The sequence below is a fragment of the Henckelia pumila genome, unplaced genomic scaffold (assembly GCF_033568475.1).
Source record: "Henckelia pumila isolate YLH828 unplaced genomic scaffold, ASM3356847v2 CTG_461:::fragment_3, whole genome shotgun sequence".
Classification (NCBI taxonomy): Eukaryota; Viridiplantae; Streptophyta; class Magnoliopsida; order Lamiales; family Gesneriaceae; genus Henckelia; species Henckelia pumila.
The window spans coordinates 2191365-2203658 of NW_027331831.1; the positions used below are offsets into that span (position 1 = coordinate 2191365).

At 33.1% G+C, this 12294-nt stretch overlaps 3 protein-coding genes across 3 annotated transcripts in view; all 3 read right to left on the reverse strand.

Annotated features, from left to right (window-relative positions):
• Positions 1-4902: 4902 nt before the first annotated feature.
• Positions 4903-8772, reverse strand: LOC140871617 (uncharacterized). The gene is made up of 6 exons (XM_073274210.1): positions 8348-8772; positions 7819-7927; positions 7612-7703; positions 7109-7367; positions 5332-5475; positions 4903-5187 (listed from the first exon to the last, which is right to left on the reverse strand). Exons 1-6 carry the CDS (start codon positions 8692-8694, stop codon positions 5092-5094), a joined length of 1047 nt encoding a protein of 348 aa, XP_073130311.1. The 5' UTR covers positions 8695-8772; the 3' UTR covers positions 4903-5091.
• LOC140871616 (lipid droplet phospholipase 1-like) overlaps positions 5548-12294 on the reverse strand; it is a 102558-nt gene continuing 95811 nt past the window's right edge. The window contains exon 11 of the transcript XR_012147724.1: positions 5548-5558. The gene's annotated coding sequence lies outside the window, so the exon portion shown is untranslated. The remainder of the gene's footprint in view (positions 5559-12294) is intronic.
• On the reverse strand, positions 10408-11944 carry LOC140872272 (uncharacterized). Its single transcript, XM_073275090.1, has 3 exons — positions 11688-11944; positions 11176-11511; positions 10408-10973 (listed from the first exon to the last, which is right to left on the reverse strand). Exons 1-3 carry the CDS (start codon positions 11824-11826, stop codon positions 10603-10605), a joined length of 846 nt encoding a protein of 281 aa, XP_073131191.1. The 5' UTR covers positions 11827-11944; the 3' UTR covers positions 10408-10602.

Consider the following 12294-nt stretch of genomic DNA (forward strand, 5'->3'; position numbering starts at 1 on the left):
TGCACATTCTGCACCATATATCACCCTACATAAATGCACCAAAATGCCAAAAATATACGTACAACGTGTAATGATAATAATAATCTATATTATATATACCAGTCGACATTATAAAACGAGGATATCAAATTTTTTTTTCAAAATAGTCTTTTACATTATATAAATAAGTAAAATTGATTTGATTTATATATATTTCTATATTTTTCTCAACTAACCAATAAATTGATAAATAATTTTTAAATTTATTTTTATATTATTCTAGAAATGAAAATAATAATAATTTTAAATATTATTAAAAAATAATATTTATATATAACACATATGCCCCATTTGGTTTTAAAAGCCAGGCCAAAAAAACAATTTTTTAAGTGCTTTTTATTTAATAAAGTTTTTGGCTGACCAGATAATTGCTTAAATAACCACTTTTTTAAGTCAAAATTAGAGATTTTTTAAAAACAAAAAATTATAATTTAAAAAAATGTTTTTTTTAAAAAATGTCTATCAAATCCAAACGGGCATATGCTAAAAATGTCCGCACTGAGCGTGAAAAATGTCCAGAGTCGCTTTCCCCTTCTCTGATTCTCATGACGAAAGCGACCCTTCATCTTCCCCCCTTTGAATTCATCTGTAGCTACTCACTCTTCTTCCCGTTTTTATGCGATACCCTAATTTTTTTTTTAATTTTTTTGGTAGTCATGTTGTTTATCTTTTTAAATTAAAAAATAAAATTAAACAGTAAATCAGCCGTCCCACCTACTACCTTATCCTTGAATTGTTTCTTTATATATATTTGCATAATTTTCTTTCATTTTGCAGTGGAGTTTGGAGTCAGGTCCATCTATGAGTTCGTTCATTAGAAAGGAGTATTTAGGGTTTCACTGCATACAAATCAAACATGATCCCTTTTTGTTGCTAATTCTTAACTCTGTGTGGTTTGTGATTTTTTTTATTATATTGACACAGCTTTATGGGTTTTTTTAATAATTGAAATTTAAATGAACCCTTTATTTGTTCTTTGAGATCTGTGTTGATATCTTGATTATTTTTCTAGTGCGAAAGTTGACACCCACTATTTTGCTGTCCCCCTCCCACAGTTTTGCAGCTATTCTTGATATTAATATTTACTTATTTAGCTAGATTTATTTGTTTAATTTAGTTCATAAGATTAGGGTTTGTGAAAAGTTGTTCTAGGAATATATATGAATTCACTATTGATCTTGAAAGGGTAAGAGCTGTCGATTTTATTAACACAAGTATATGTATACATGTGTCTTTGTGTGATTTAATTATTTGTTTAACTGTTTTTAGAAGAGGGTGTTGTTCAAGATTTACTGCAGTTTTTCCTGTTTATGTAGATTATAAATCAATGATAGCTTGTGGATTTTATTTATTTCTTTTGTTTGGTTTTATTTAAACAGAAATTTTGGGAGTTAAGATCTCTGGGACTAACTCCACTTTTCGATGATTTCTTTGATTGGTTCGTTTTATGAAATTTGCCTGAAAATAGACATTTTTCATTTGCTGTGAAAATATTATGTTGCAATTTACAGAAGTGGTATATATTGTCCACCGAAATATTTGCGTTCGATGTTTGATGAATCGTGGGAGAAATGTCTGTGGCCCGAAGGGATTGCTTGCTAGGTGGAATAATATTTTGACATGATTGTGGAAATGTCTCTAATTATTCATGCACATGATCAAAGAATGAACTAAAGCGAACTTTGTTTTGAGGTGCCTTAATATGGCTTGGCCTGTTCATTTTATTAATTAGTATTTGTTGTTTGCTAGAGAATCTACCAAATTTGAGTGTCGATTTTTCAGAGGGTTGCGGTATGTTTCTTGATTAATCCAATGATTTGGCATTTTTTTTTATATATTATTTAAAGAGTTTATGCGATTATGGTATTTAGTTGTTTGAGACGGTATAACATTGAAAAATTGTCTAAGAGAGCTTCCTTCAGCCCACTCATGGGCGAGATTTGGGGGCGGAATTACCTGCCGACTCATTCATTCGACTGCTTAGTAAAATATATGACAGCATTTTTTGCTACTATGTGATTGAATGAATGACGCGGGAGATAGTTTCACGTCCCTCTCCCTCTTTGCTTGGACTGAAGGGAGCTCCTTTAGCCCTCGGCTTCAATTCGATCATGTCACGAATCTTGCACCCCAAGAAAATGGTGTATACTCGGGGTTTATTTCATAACCATGTATACAAATATTATATGATGTCAATTATATGGTCTCTTATTGCTATACAGGTAATGGTTTTTATCCAATTCATATATATATTTCTTGTTCACACTCATTGTGAAAGAACTTCATCCATTTTCCATAACGTCACACAATGCAGAAACTGCCTTCTATGGTTGACGTGAGACGATAAGGGCTATCGGTAAAACGTTGTTTACTAATCATGAAAATACGCATTTCCGTGGTTTTTTGTCGATGTTATTAGTTAACATTATTGTATATACCTATCTGCTAACTAGTTTCATGTTGGTGATTGTGGACGACTATTTGCTAATCAAAGTGCATATTCATTTTTCTTACTAATAACAGAACTTTTCCTTTGCCTGATCTAGATGGGAGCGGGCACGAGCCGTTGTCGCAAAGTGATCATACGACGAGTTCTGTTCTACTATATCGACTAGAAGTATATATTCTTGGGCATTCGCCGATGGTTATGATTTAATAGTAGCTACTAGCTAGTGTTCTTAGTGATTTTAATGTATGAAAGGTACAATCCTAAATAATGTGATTTAGTGGTAGTTAGATTATTTAGTAATGGAAATCTTTGTAGTATTAAATTATTTAATAATCTTAAAGTAACATTTTCTTTCTTTTTTGATAGATCATATATACGAGATCTAGTTGGATTTGAGTAAGATTCGGAAGAATTGCTTACTTTTTGGTGAAAAGTGTACAAAGTACAAGGGCGCATTACTTCAAGATCTGACCTTTGTCCCATTAAGTTGTATAAAGGATACATTTAACACAGTTTCTTTTTATGTATGTTGGTCCCATAATGAAACTTTTTTAGTGATGTAAATGTTAATAATCTGGCACAAGATTCCGATTAGTGGTGGCCTTTTTCCATTTAATTGCATCGCTTTATCTTGTCTTGGAGCTTTAATTGTCCTTTTATTTCTTTATGTTATCTTAGTCGAGGTGGCATCCATTAGCCCAAAGTTGGAAAAACTGTAATATTACTTGTGTATGTTTATTCTTAGGTTTTGGTATCGTATGTTATCAAATATCAAATTTAGTTATCGCATAGTATAGATGTGATATCTATGTACGTGGTGTTTATGCTGTTCTTACATAATGTTATCATATATAATGCAGCATCATAATTAGAGCCGTCAATTTGGATTAAGTCTGTCAGGTCGGCCCGTCACATAATTTAAGTGGGTTGGGTTAAAATTTTTCAACCCAACAAAAAGTGGGCCTAGATGGACCAACCAACTAGGCCCGCGACCCGCAGGGTTTGCCCGTGGGCCTGGATAATTAATAATTTATTTTTATTTTTATTGTGATATATGTATTTTTTAATAAAAATTGTGAATTTTTTTTGTATTAATTACTTTATATAAAATTTATACACTTGAAATCAATAATTAAAATTTTTATTAAGATGTTTTTATTAATATTTATTTATGAAATGATATTTATAATTAATTATAATATTATTTATTTATTTTTATTTGTCGTGAGCCAATCCACGGGTCAGCCCACCTAACCGCAACCCACCTTGAGTTGGGATTTGATAAAAATCGAAGATCGAAATTATAAATAAACAAACATGCCGAGATAGAATGCATTTTTCCATTTTTAGTCACCATGTTTTCACTCATTGGGGGTATAAAACTGGATATTACCAGTATTGGTAAAAACCTTTGTGACAATCAAGATTTAACGTTGTAATGATTGGTGTTCGTATGGCTTGTTGACATCTAAAATCGCCATCATATTATTATGTATGTAATATTGATGAAATCAAAGCAATAGATTTTGTTTGTACGGTGGTCCCTGGTTTGTTCATAATGATGAGGCCAGTTGAAACTTTTTATATGTATGGGAATCAAAAGGATGTTCCTTTTTTATTTTTTTTTAGGCGTGTTCAAAGTCATAGGCCATTAATATATTACATGACAAAATCTTTTAGATTGATTTTTGTCTATTGATGGGGCTTCATATGTAATGAAATAATGTGGTGTCTATATTGATTGCTTCACATTTATATATGTCTTGTATTTTTATTTTTATTTTATAAATTTTTTTTCCAAAAGTGGATTTCAAACGATTTTATTTCGTGACCATTGGAAATCCAAATAAATTAACAGTAGTAGGTGATTATTTCAAATTTATGTACAAGCCAACTTCAGAAATGAAAAATATATATGTGCTTCTTTTTAATTTAATTTAATTTTTTCAAAAAAATGACGAATCTTCGTGTCTAATTTTTGTTTTTAATTCACAATTTTTCTCACGTCTAGAAACAAATTAAGATATTAGATGGTTTTATTTTTCAATCAAGATCCTAAATTTATGCCATCATCATCAGACCTATAATTTTTAAACTTATCAATACATTAAAAAAAAAATCTCCTAAAAACACAGCCAAGCCGAACGTATGCTATATTTTTAACTCAATTTTTGAATTTTCAATAGCGCGTGTGCTCATCTGATATCAAAATTTCAAATATGAGATGATATATTAAACTCGATACACAATTGTAACAAACCTCTCTTCCATTTCATAAATAAATAAATAAAAGGAACTCAATTTTGAAACTACAATTTAAAGAAAATGTTCGCCTCCAAAACACAAATAAGCAATATCTTATGTTATCTGTTATTTTTTGGAGGATATTTATTTTGTTTAATACGTTTCACTACATTAAAAATTATTTTGAAATTTAGGACCCATATATTTTACTTCACAATAAAAGTTTCATTAGTTTTACACTTCAACGATCCATCTTGCTTATTCAAACTATAAAACGACACCAGAAACAATATCAAAATTTCAGACAAATGTAAATATGATCTTGTCCAAAATGCCGCTATGTCTGAAGCAAATACCATTTAGAGCTTAGCCCTTGTATGTTCCTCATCACTGAACTCAATCAACACCTTCCCAATTGCTTTTCTATCCTTCAGGGCCGCAAAAGCAAGATTTGCCTGTAAAAAAACCCAATAAAATTATTTCAACCACATTTACTCAGATGTTTTCTTAATTCCTCTCACAAAACATTTTATAATATCCAAGACGATACATTGATGATTCTTCAGCCAAGAAGATATTGAGTCGAAAAAGCTTCTCACCTCCCTCAGCCTGAAAGTATGAGAAATCTTGATTGTAATGAGTCCCCTAGCCAACCAAGACAGCAGCTCCTTCAATGAATCCTCGAGAACATGCGGTCGATGCATTTTATAGCTTCCCCAGTAGAGCCCATGAACAGTCCAATTCTGGAGAACAAAAAAAATTGTGTTCCCATAAAAAGTACCCCACCAAGTCTCAGATACTAGATTCAAATTACACTGAGGTTTAACTAAAACAAAGCAAAGAATTAAGAGAAGCGCCTTGTCAAAGCTTGATACACGTGGGTCAGAGTTTTTTTTCTTTTGTTTTGAAATGGGGAAGTGGATTATTACAATTGGATCTCCATGTGGGTCGAGTTCGAGTAAAGCATCTGAGCTGAAATATGGTTGATCTTGACTCGGCTTCTGCTAATACGTAATTTGGGTAACACCACAGACATGTGGAAACCATGGACATACTACACAAACTTGACAGCTAAAACACATATTTCTGGATTTTGAAGCTCAGATCATGATCCAAAAATGTTTCAAAAACAGTTTCCACAGCTTTTATTTGCTAAACAAAATAAATTGGGAATTCAAACTTCATGTTCCATGACTGATGTACTACAGACTGCAGCATTCGGGTTCAAGCAATAAATAACAATTAGTGGCTAGATAATTATTAAAAGAAAATATCAATCATCCACAAGTGGGAAAAATACATTTTCAGTCCTCTTACTTTCATCCTAAAACACTTTTGGACCCTAAACATTTCAACGTAACACTTTTAGTCCTTCAACTTTGAAAATTGCAACACAATGAGTCCTTGCCATTGATGTCATGGTAAAATATATTTGTGAGGACGAATTCATGATATTTATTAAATTTTAGGGGCAAAAAATGAACAAACATTAATAACAAAAATATTATGAAAAGATAAAGACCATAAATAATCACATATCTATCTACAACATAAATATGCTTATTTTTATTTTTATAATATTATTATATGCAAATAAAATTTATTATAGTTTTTTTATTATTGTATGATACTTTAACTACAAATTTTATTTAATCTTGATCTGTTTATCTAAGTGCTTTTGTCCTAAACTTGATTTATTCATTTTTGGTCCCTAAAATATAATGAATGTCACGATCTAGTCCTTGTCATTATATTCAAACATATATAAAATCAAAAGCGATGACTAATTTTATTTTTTCTCTAAAGTTCAAGGACTAGAAGTGTTAAGTAAAAATGTTTAAGGACTAAGTATGAGGACTGAAATTATATTTTCCCTCCACAAGTAATAGCGAAATATAGGGTCGTGAAAACAATAAAAGAATATCAATTCCTTCAATGTTCACAATAACAATAACAAATTCCTTTTCCAATCATAACCACCGAGTTTTTCTACTTTGTGTTCATTACATAAATGATATGGATATATTAGACAATTTTTAGCTTTCACAAAATCTCCTGTGAGACGGTTTCAAAGACAAATTTTGTGAAACGGGTCTTCTAATTGGGTCACCCATCATAAAGTATTATTTTTTATACTAAAAATATTATTATTTATTATAAATATGAGTATGGTTGACCCGTTTCACGGATAAAGATCCGTGAGATCGTTTCACAAGAGACCTACTCGCTCTAGCTTTTTCAATAATATGTGTCAGTCATCAATAAACAGGAGTTCCAAACAACAATAAGAACTAAAGATTTGGATTATCTTCAAAGAAACAAGAAAAAAAAAAGGTTAATGTCTTAAGATTCCGAATCCTTTTAAAGAAGAAGTACCTTAATAAGTGCAATATTTGTGGGAATCACGGGAACTTCCCCACTTGCAAAACCAATAACCAAGATATTTGCTCCCCAGTTCAACAACTTCATGGTTTCTTTTGTAAGTTTTCCTCCAACTGGATCATACAAAACATCGACCCCTTTCAGCTTTCTTGCCTTCAGAAATCCCTTGACACTCTCAGTGACATTTTCTTTGCTCAAATCAACAGCATGATCCACACCTAATGACTTCAGAAATTGCACCTTTTCTTCCCCCCTGCCAGATGATATCACCAACAAATAAAAATAAGATAGCCACCATCTTGCGGACAATTTTACTTTGGGACACACCAACTGGGAGCATGGCGGTTGACTTTCTAAATCAAATAATTTTTTTTTTTTCAAAAGTGCGAGTTTTATTCTCTGAAGTACTCTCTATTTACCCAATCCAATCTTGAGCTCAGCCCTCTTTTGACTCCAAATTTTAGTAAGCAGTGACTACTTGCAGAATATGGGGTTACCTAGCAATGGCGATAACAGTGGCACCACAGACCTTGCCAATTTGCACCGCGGAAACTCCAACTCCCCCTGCCGCACCAAGAACCAGCAAGACCTACATTTTCATTACAATTACATCACAACATAAATAAACACATTGATACTTGTATTTGAATCCCAAAATTCAGCATAATGTTTTCAGGGCACAAAAAGTTATGATCATATTCTACCTGACCAGCCTGCAGTTGAGCTCTATGAACAAGTGCCACGTGAGATGTTCCATATGCGACCGATAGAGCTCCGGCAGCAACCAAGTCACATCCTTTCGGCACTAGAAATCTGCAGGGCCCCAACAGAAGTTATATCAAATCTACATCACATCTAAGCTAATCAGAAGTCTCACAAATTTTTATCTACAATCACACTCAGTATACAAATTTTTATTTCACATAGCAGATATCAACAGGTAGATCAACCATCAGTGGCTCACAGAGGCCTTCAAATAAAGGAAATCTTCAGTTAAGTTTTCTTTATATTTAACTTCTACCACCCCAATACACACTGGACTGACCCTCAAACTGATTTCCTAAACGGATAACTAAAGCAATCGTTTACAGAGCGGCATTTTAGTCGTGTTTATTCCCTTTTACACATTCTCACTCAAGAACAAATCTTTAATCCAAACTGACAAAATAGATAGGCTAAATTTGAAATAACATAACTATGCCTGCGTGATAACCAAGGGAGTGAAGTGGTTACAATTCGGATTCATCGGCAACGATGAATTGGGCGAAAGAACCGAGGCCAGCGAAAGAGCAAATGGGGTCACCGATTTTGAACTTAGTGACACTGGGCCCCACAGAATCGACGGTTCCCGAGTAATCCGAGCCCGGAATGAAGGGCAACGGTGGCTTCTCTTGATATTTGCCTAGGATTTGAAGGTAATTCGCGAAGTTTAAGCTTGTTGCTTTCACTCGGACTCGAACCGCCGTCGGCGAGTTGAGCTGTGGAATCGGGTACGCCGTAGAAATAGTGAGAGCCGAATCCTCCGCGCCATGCGGCGCCACGGTTGGGTCGCCGATTTTTCTGCACAGTAAAGCTTCCATTGCTAACGTTGGCCGTCTTTAACGAATATATAGATTGAATAGTACAACCAAATTACCGATGCCTTGTAATTTTTTTTCATGATCACGCAATAATTTAATTATTATATCTTTCAACAACTAGATTACGTGTATATATATATATATATATATATATATATATAGAAATGATACCCTGCACCCTAGGTGTGCAGGGTAACATGAGTACCGCATACGTGGCGGTCCATGATTGGTCAGCCAGTTTTTGTAAAAAACAATTGTGTGGTTGTGGGCGCGCCACGTAGGCAGGTGCCCACAGGTGTGCAGGGTAAGGGTGTGCAGGGTATCATTACTCATATATATATATTTACTCATATATATATATATATATATATATAAAGTATATTACGACATATATATTCAATATAAAAAAACTTGTAATCTCCAATTTTTTATTGGACTTGTCCATATAAAATTATTATTTAAAAATATTATTTTTCATTTTATTATATATAAAATATATGATAGATAAATATTTGTGATTTGATAATAAAATAATATTATAATTGCAATCTCCAATTTTTTATTGGACTTGTCCATATAAAATTATTATTTAAAAATATTATTTTTCATTTTATTATATATAAAATATATGATAGATAAATATTTTTGATTTGATAATAAAATAATATTATAAATTCAACATTTATGTTAAAATATATTTTGTTTTTTTTAGATTTGTTTATTGAGTTGTTACATCTATAATTATAATATGGAAAAATTATTTTTTTGGTCATGTATGTTTGTCATTTTGCGATTTCAGTCCTTTATATTTTCAGATTTCAGTTTTAGTCCGCTATCTTTATTTTTTTTTGACAATTTTAGTCCTTTTTCCGACGTGGCGCTGACGTGCCACCAATTCAGTGTTGATGTGGAACTGACGTGTACAGTGCCACATAAGCATTTTCGAATAAAAAAAGACCGAAAATGCCAAAAATCGGAACATGCAGGACTAAAATTGAAATATAAAAACATAGAGGACCAAAATCGCAAAGTGACAAACATACAAGACCAAATTTACAGTTTTTCCTTATAATATTATAACAGGAATAGTTAAAAATAGTATTTTATTATATAAAATATATTATAATTAAATATATTAGTTAATAATTCTAACATTCTTATAAAAAAAATGATAGTTATTATTATCATGTGATTTTAATTTATTTTACTATTTTAATCAATAAAATAATTTTGAAAACAAAGTAATTATCGAGATGAATTTAATAACAACAATTGGATTTAAAAATAATGTAGATTCATGTACCAATGTGTAATTAACGGTTTTGTTAATGTTACCCCATTAAAATAGTGCCCAATGAAATATCCAATGACTCATCTTTTTTGAAACATATCATTTGCATAAAAAGATGAGCCGTTGAATCTAACATATGGACATTGCTCATATTACTAACGTCGACGGAACTATAATTTACATCAATGTTTCATATATTAATTCATCAATAATTCATATATTAAAATATGAGTTAATTTGGGTACTGCTCCAAGGTTCTATTACCAATTCAAGTGGAGTCAACTGATTTTCAGTGCATTCCATGTTAATGGATAAATGTCTAGTATTGGATCTAAAAATTCTAAGGGTCACATAAAATTTTCCCACGATATGATATATCATATATATATAAACGAATAAATATATAATTACCTTGTCTGAAATTGAAGTATTCTTGCCGAGTGTTTCAAGTCTAAATTATTCACAAATAAATATCGAAATAAACAGGATCAGTTGGTCTCATGTGGTCTGCTACACACATTTTGCAACATGAAAACATGAGTAACTAGAAGAGATTAACAAGCTGCATGCCAATAAGCTACAACAAATTTAAACTAGAGCTAGGATCAGTGCAAATGTCAATTAAGTATAGCACTTCTTGAATCGCCGGGATTACTGAACCCCGACAAGAAATCGTCCCCGAAGATCACAGCACCGGCTGCCAATGCTCCGGCCCCTAGTACGGTCCCAAATCCAGGTCCGGCACCCCTTCTTTCCCCTTGAGGTGAAACTGATGAAGTCAATGTAGCTGCGTAACTATGCTGTGAATTAATCTCAGTTCTTGGAAGAAACGGAGACGTATATCCGACATTTGGCGGCTGTGTCGGAGGCGGACGATAGGCGGCTCCGCCAGTGGCAGGGTGGTTTTGTCCACCAAAGGATGGGGTACTAATACTACTAAGGTTAATTCCACCACTTGAACCCATGAGAGCTAAATCTTGATAGCCACCTGGTTTTAACCAACGCAAATTAATCATAGAAATGAACTTATATTATATATAATTCCACCACTTTGTTCTAGGATAATAATTTGCAAGATTTTATTAGTTTTTGAAGCTAATTCTGAATAGATTTTAATCATATTTTATTAATCTAATTTAATTAAAATGTAACTACTCTTCACAAAATTGTAGATAATATAGATACATCACCTGAAGTTGATGAAGCAGCAGCATGCTCTTCCCTTTCTTCAGAAACTCTGATGGAAACATCAACAAAACCTCGACATTTATTGGAATTCCTTTTCCTCAGCTGGAAGCTCCCAATTTCCTCAACGGGCTTGGAAATCTCATCAGATTCACCGCCATTGTACTTCTCCAGAAACTCTTTCATCGCAACAGTGGCAGTTCCCTGGAGCGTTTCTCTAAGAAAGACTGGCTCCCGGCTGCGTACTTCCACATGAAGAACCAAATCCTGGAAACCCGATTCATCTTTCGAATGATCGATCGCTGCCGAGAATTTGGTTTTCCACACGGGATTACCAGTGCCTATAGTAGAATTTCAAAATACAGAGCTCAAAATTAATCTGGAACTATTTTCCCCCCTTTTTTCGGTTATCGACCAAAAATTTATTAAATTTGATTCTCATAAGTTTTGCCCATCAATCAACAAGAGAGAAGATGTATTAATCAGTGGCTCTGGCTTCTAGCTACTAATTAATTACCTGAAACATCAATGTTGGTGCAATATTTGTTGTCTGGATCAATCCATCCGACGGCGAACCACTGCAACTTCCACAAAGAGGAGGTGCGCCGCAATCCCCGAGCAGAAATCAGGCAGATTTCGATCCATGTTTTCGCCATTTTCTGCGAGCTTTCCGCTCTGAAGCGGAGAAATGGTGGGAAGAGGTTTGTTCTTTAGTTGGCAAAGGAATAAAGTATGTTTTCTGCTTTAGATCGGGGGAAGGCTACCTTTCTTTATGCTCCTTCCATTTAAGTTTCTATTCTTTTTTTTTTTCGAAGGCAAATTTTATAAAATCAAACCGGGGGAAATATAAAGGACGACAGGTTAAGAGCATGTCGGTCATGATCAGTTGAAGAATCAGCCAACCTAGCTAGTGAATGAGCCATCTGGTTCGCTGATCTATAAACAAAAGATAAAATACAAGATGGTAGTTCTGATAAAAGAAATCTACAATCTTCCGCCAAAAGGCCTAGGCTTGAAACATCCATCACAGAAGAATGGATGACATTGATCACTAGGAGTGCATCTGATTCGATGATAACGTTGATGAGCTTTAGCTCCTTTATCCAGCTTAGAGCCTCGCGAAC

Excerpts from the sequence above, each read along its gene's own strand:
- LOC140871617 (XM_073274210.1), bottom strand. The coding sequence starts at position 8,694 with ATGGAAGCTTTACTGTGCAGAAAAATCGGCGACCCAACCGTGGCGCCG. Across the intron at positions 7,704-7,818 it reads CTCAACTGCAGGCTGGTCAG|GTCTTGCTGGTTCTTGGTGC; the intron begins GTAGAATATGAT and ends ATGAAAATGTAG. Across the intron at positions 5,188-5,331 it reads ATACTTTCAGGCTGAGGGAG|GCAAATCTTGCTTTTGCGGC; the intron begins GTGAGAAGCTTT and ends GTTTTTTTACAG.
- LOC140872272 (XM_073275090.1), bottom strand. The coding sequence starts at position 11,826 with ATGGCGAAAACATGGATCGAAATCTGCCTGATTTCTGCTCGGGGATTG. Across the intron at positions 11,512-11,687 it reads CACCAACATTGATGTTTCAG|GCACTGGTAATCCCGTGTGG; the intron begins GTAATTAATTAG and ends ATTCTACTATAG. Across the intron at positions 10,974-11,175 it reads TGCTGCTTCATCAACTTCAG|GTGGCTATCAAGATTTAGCT; the intron begins GTGATGTATCTA and ends GGTTAAAACCAG.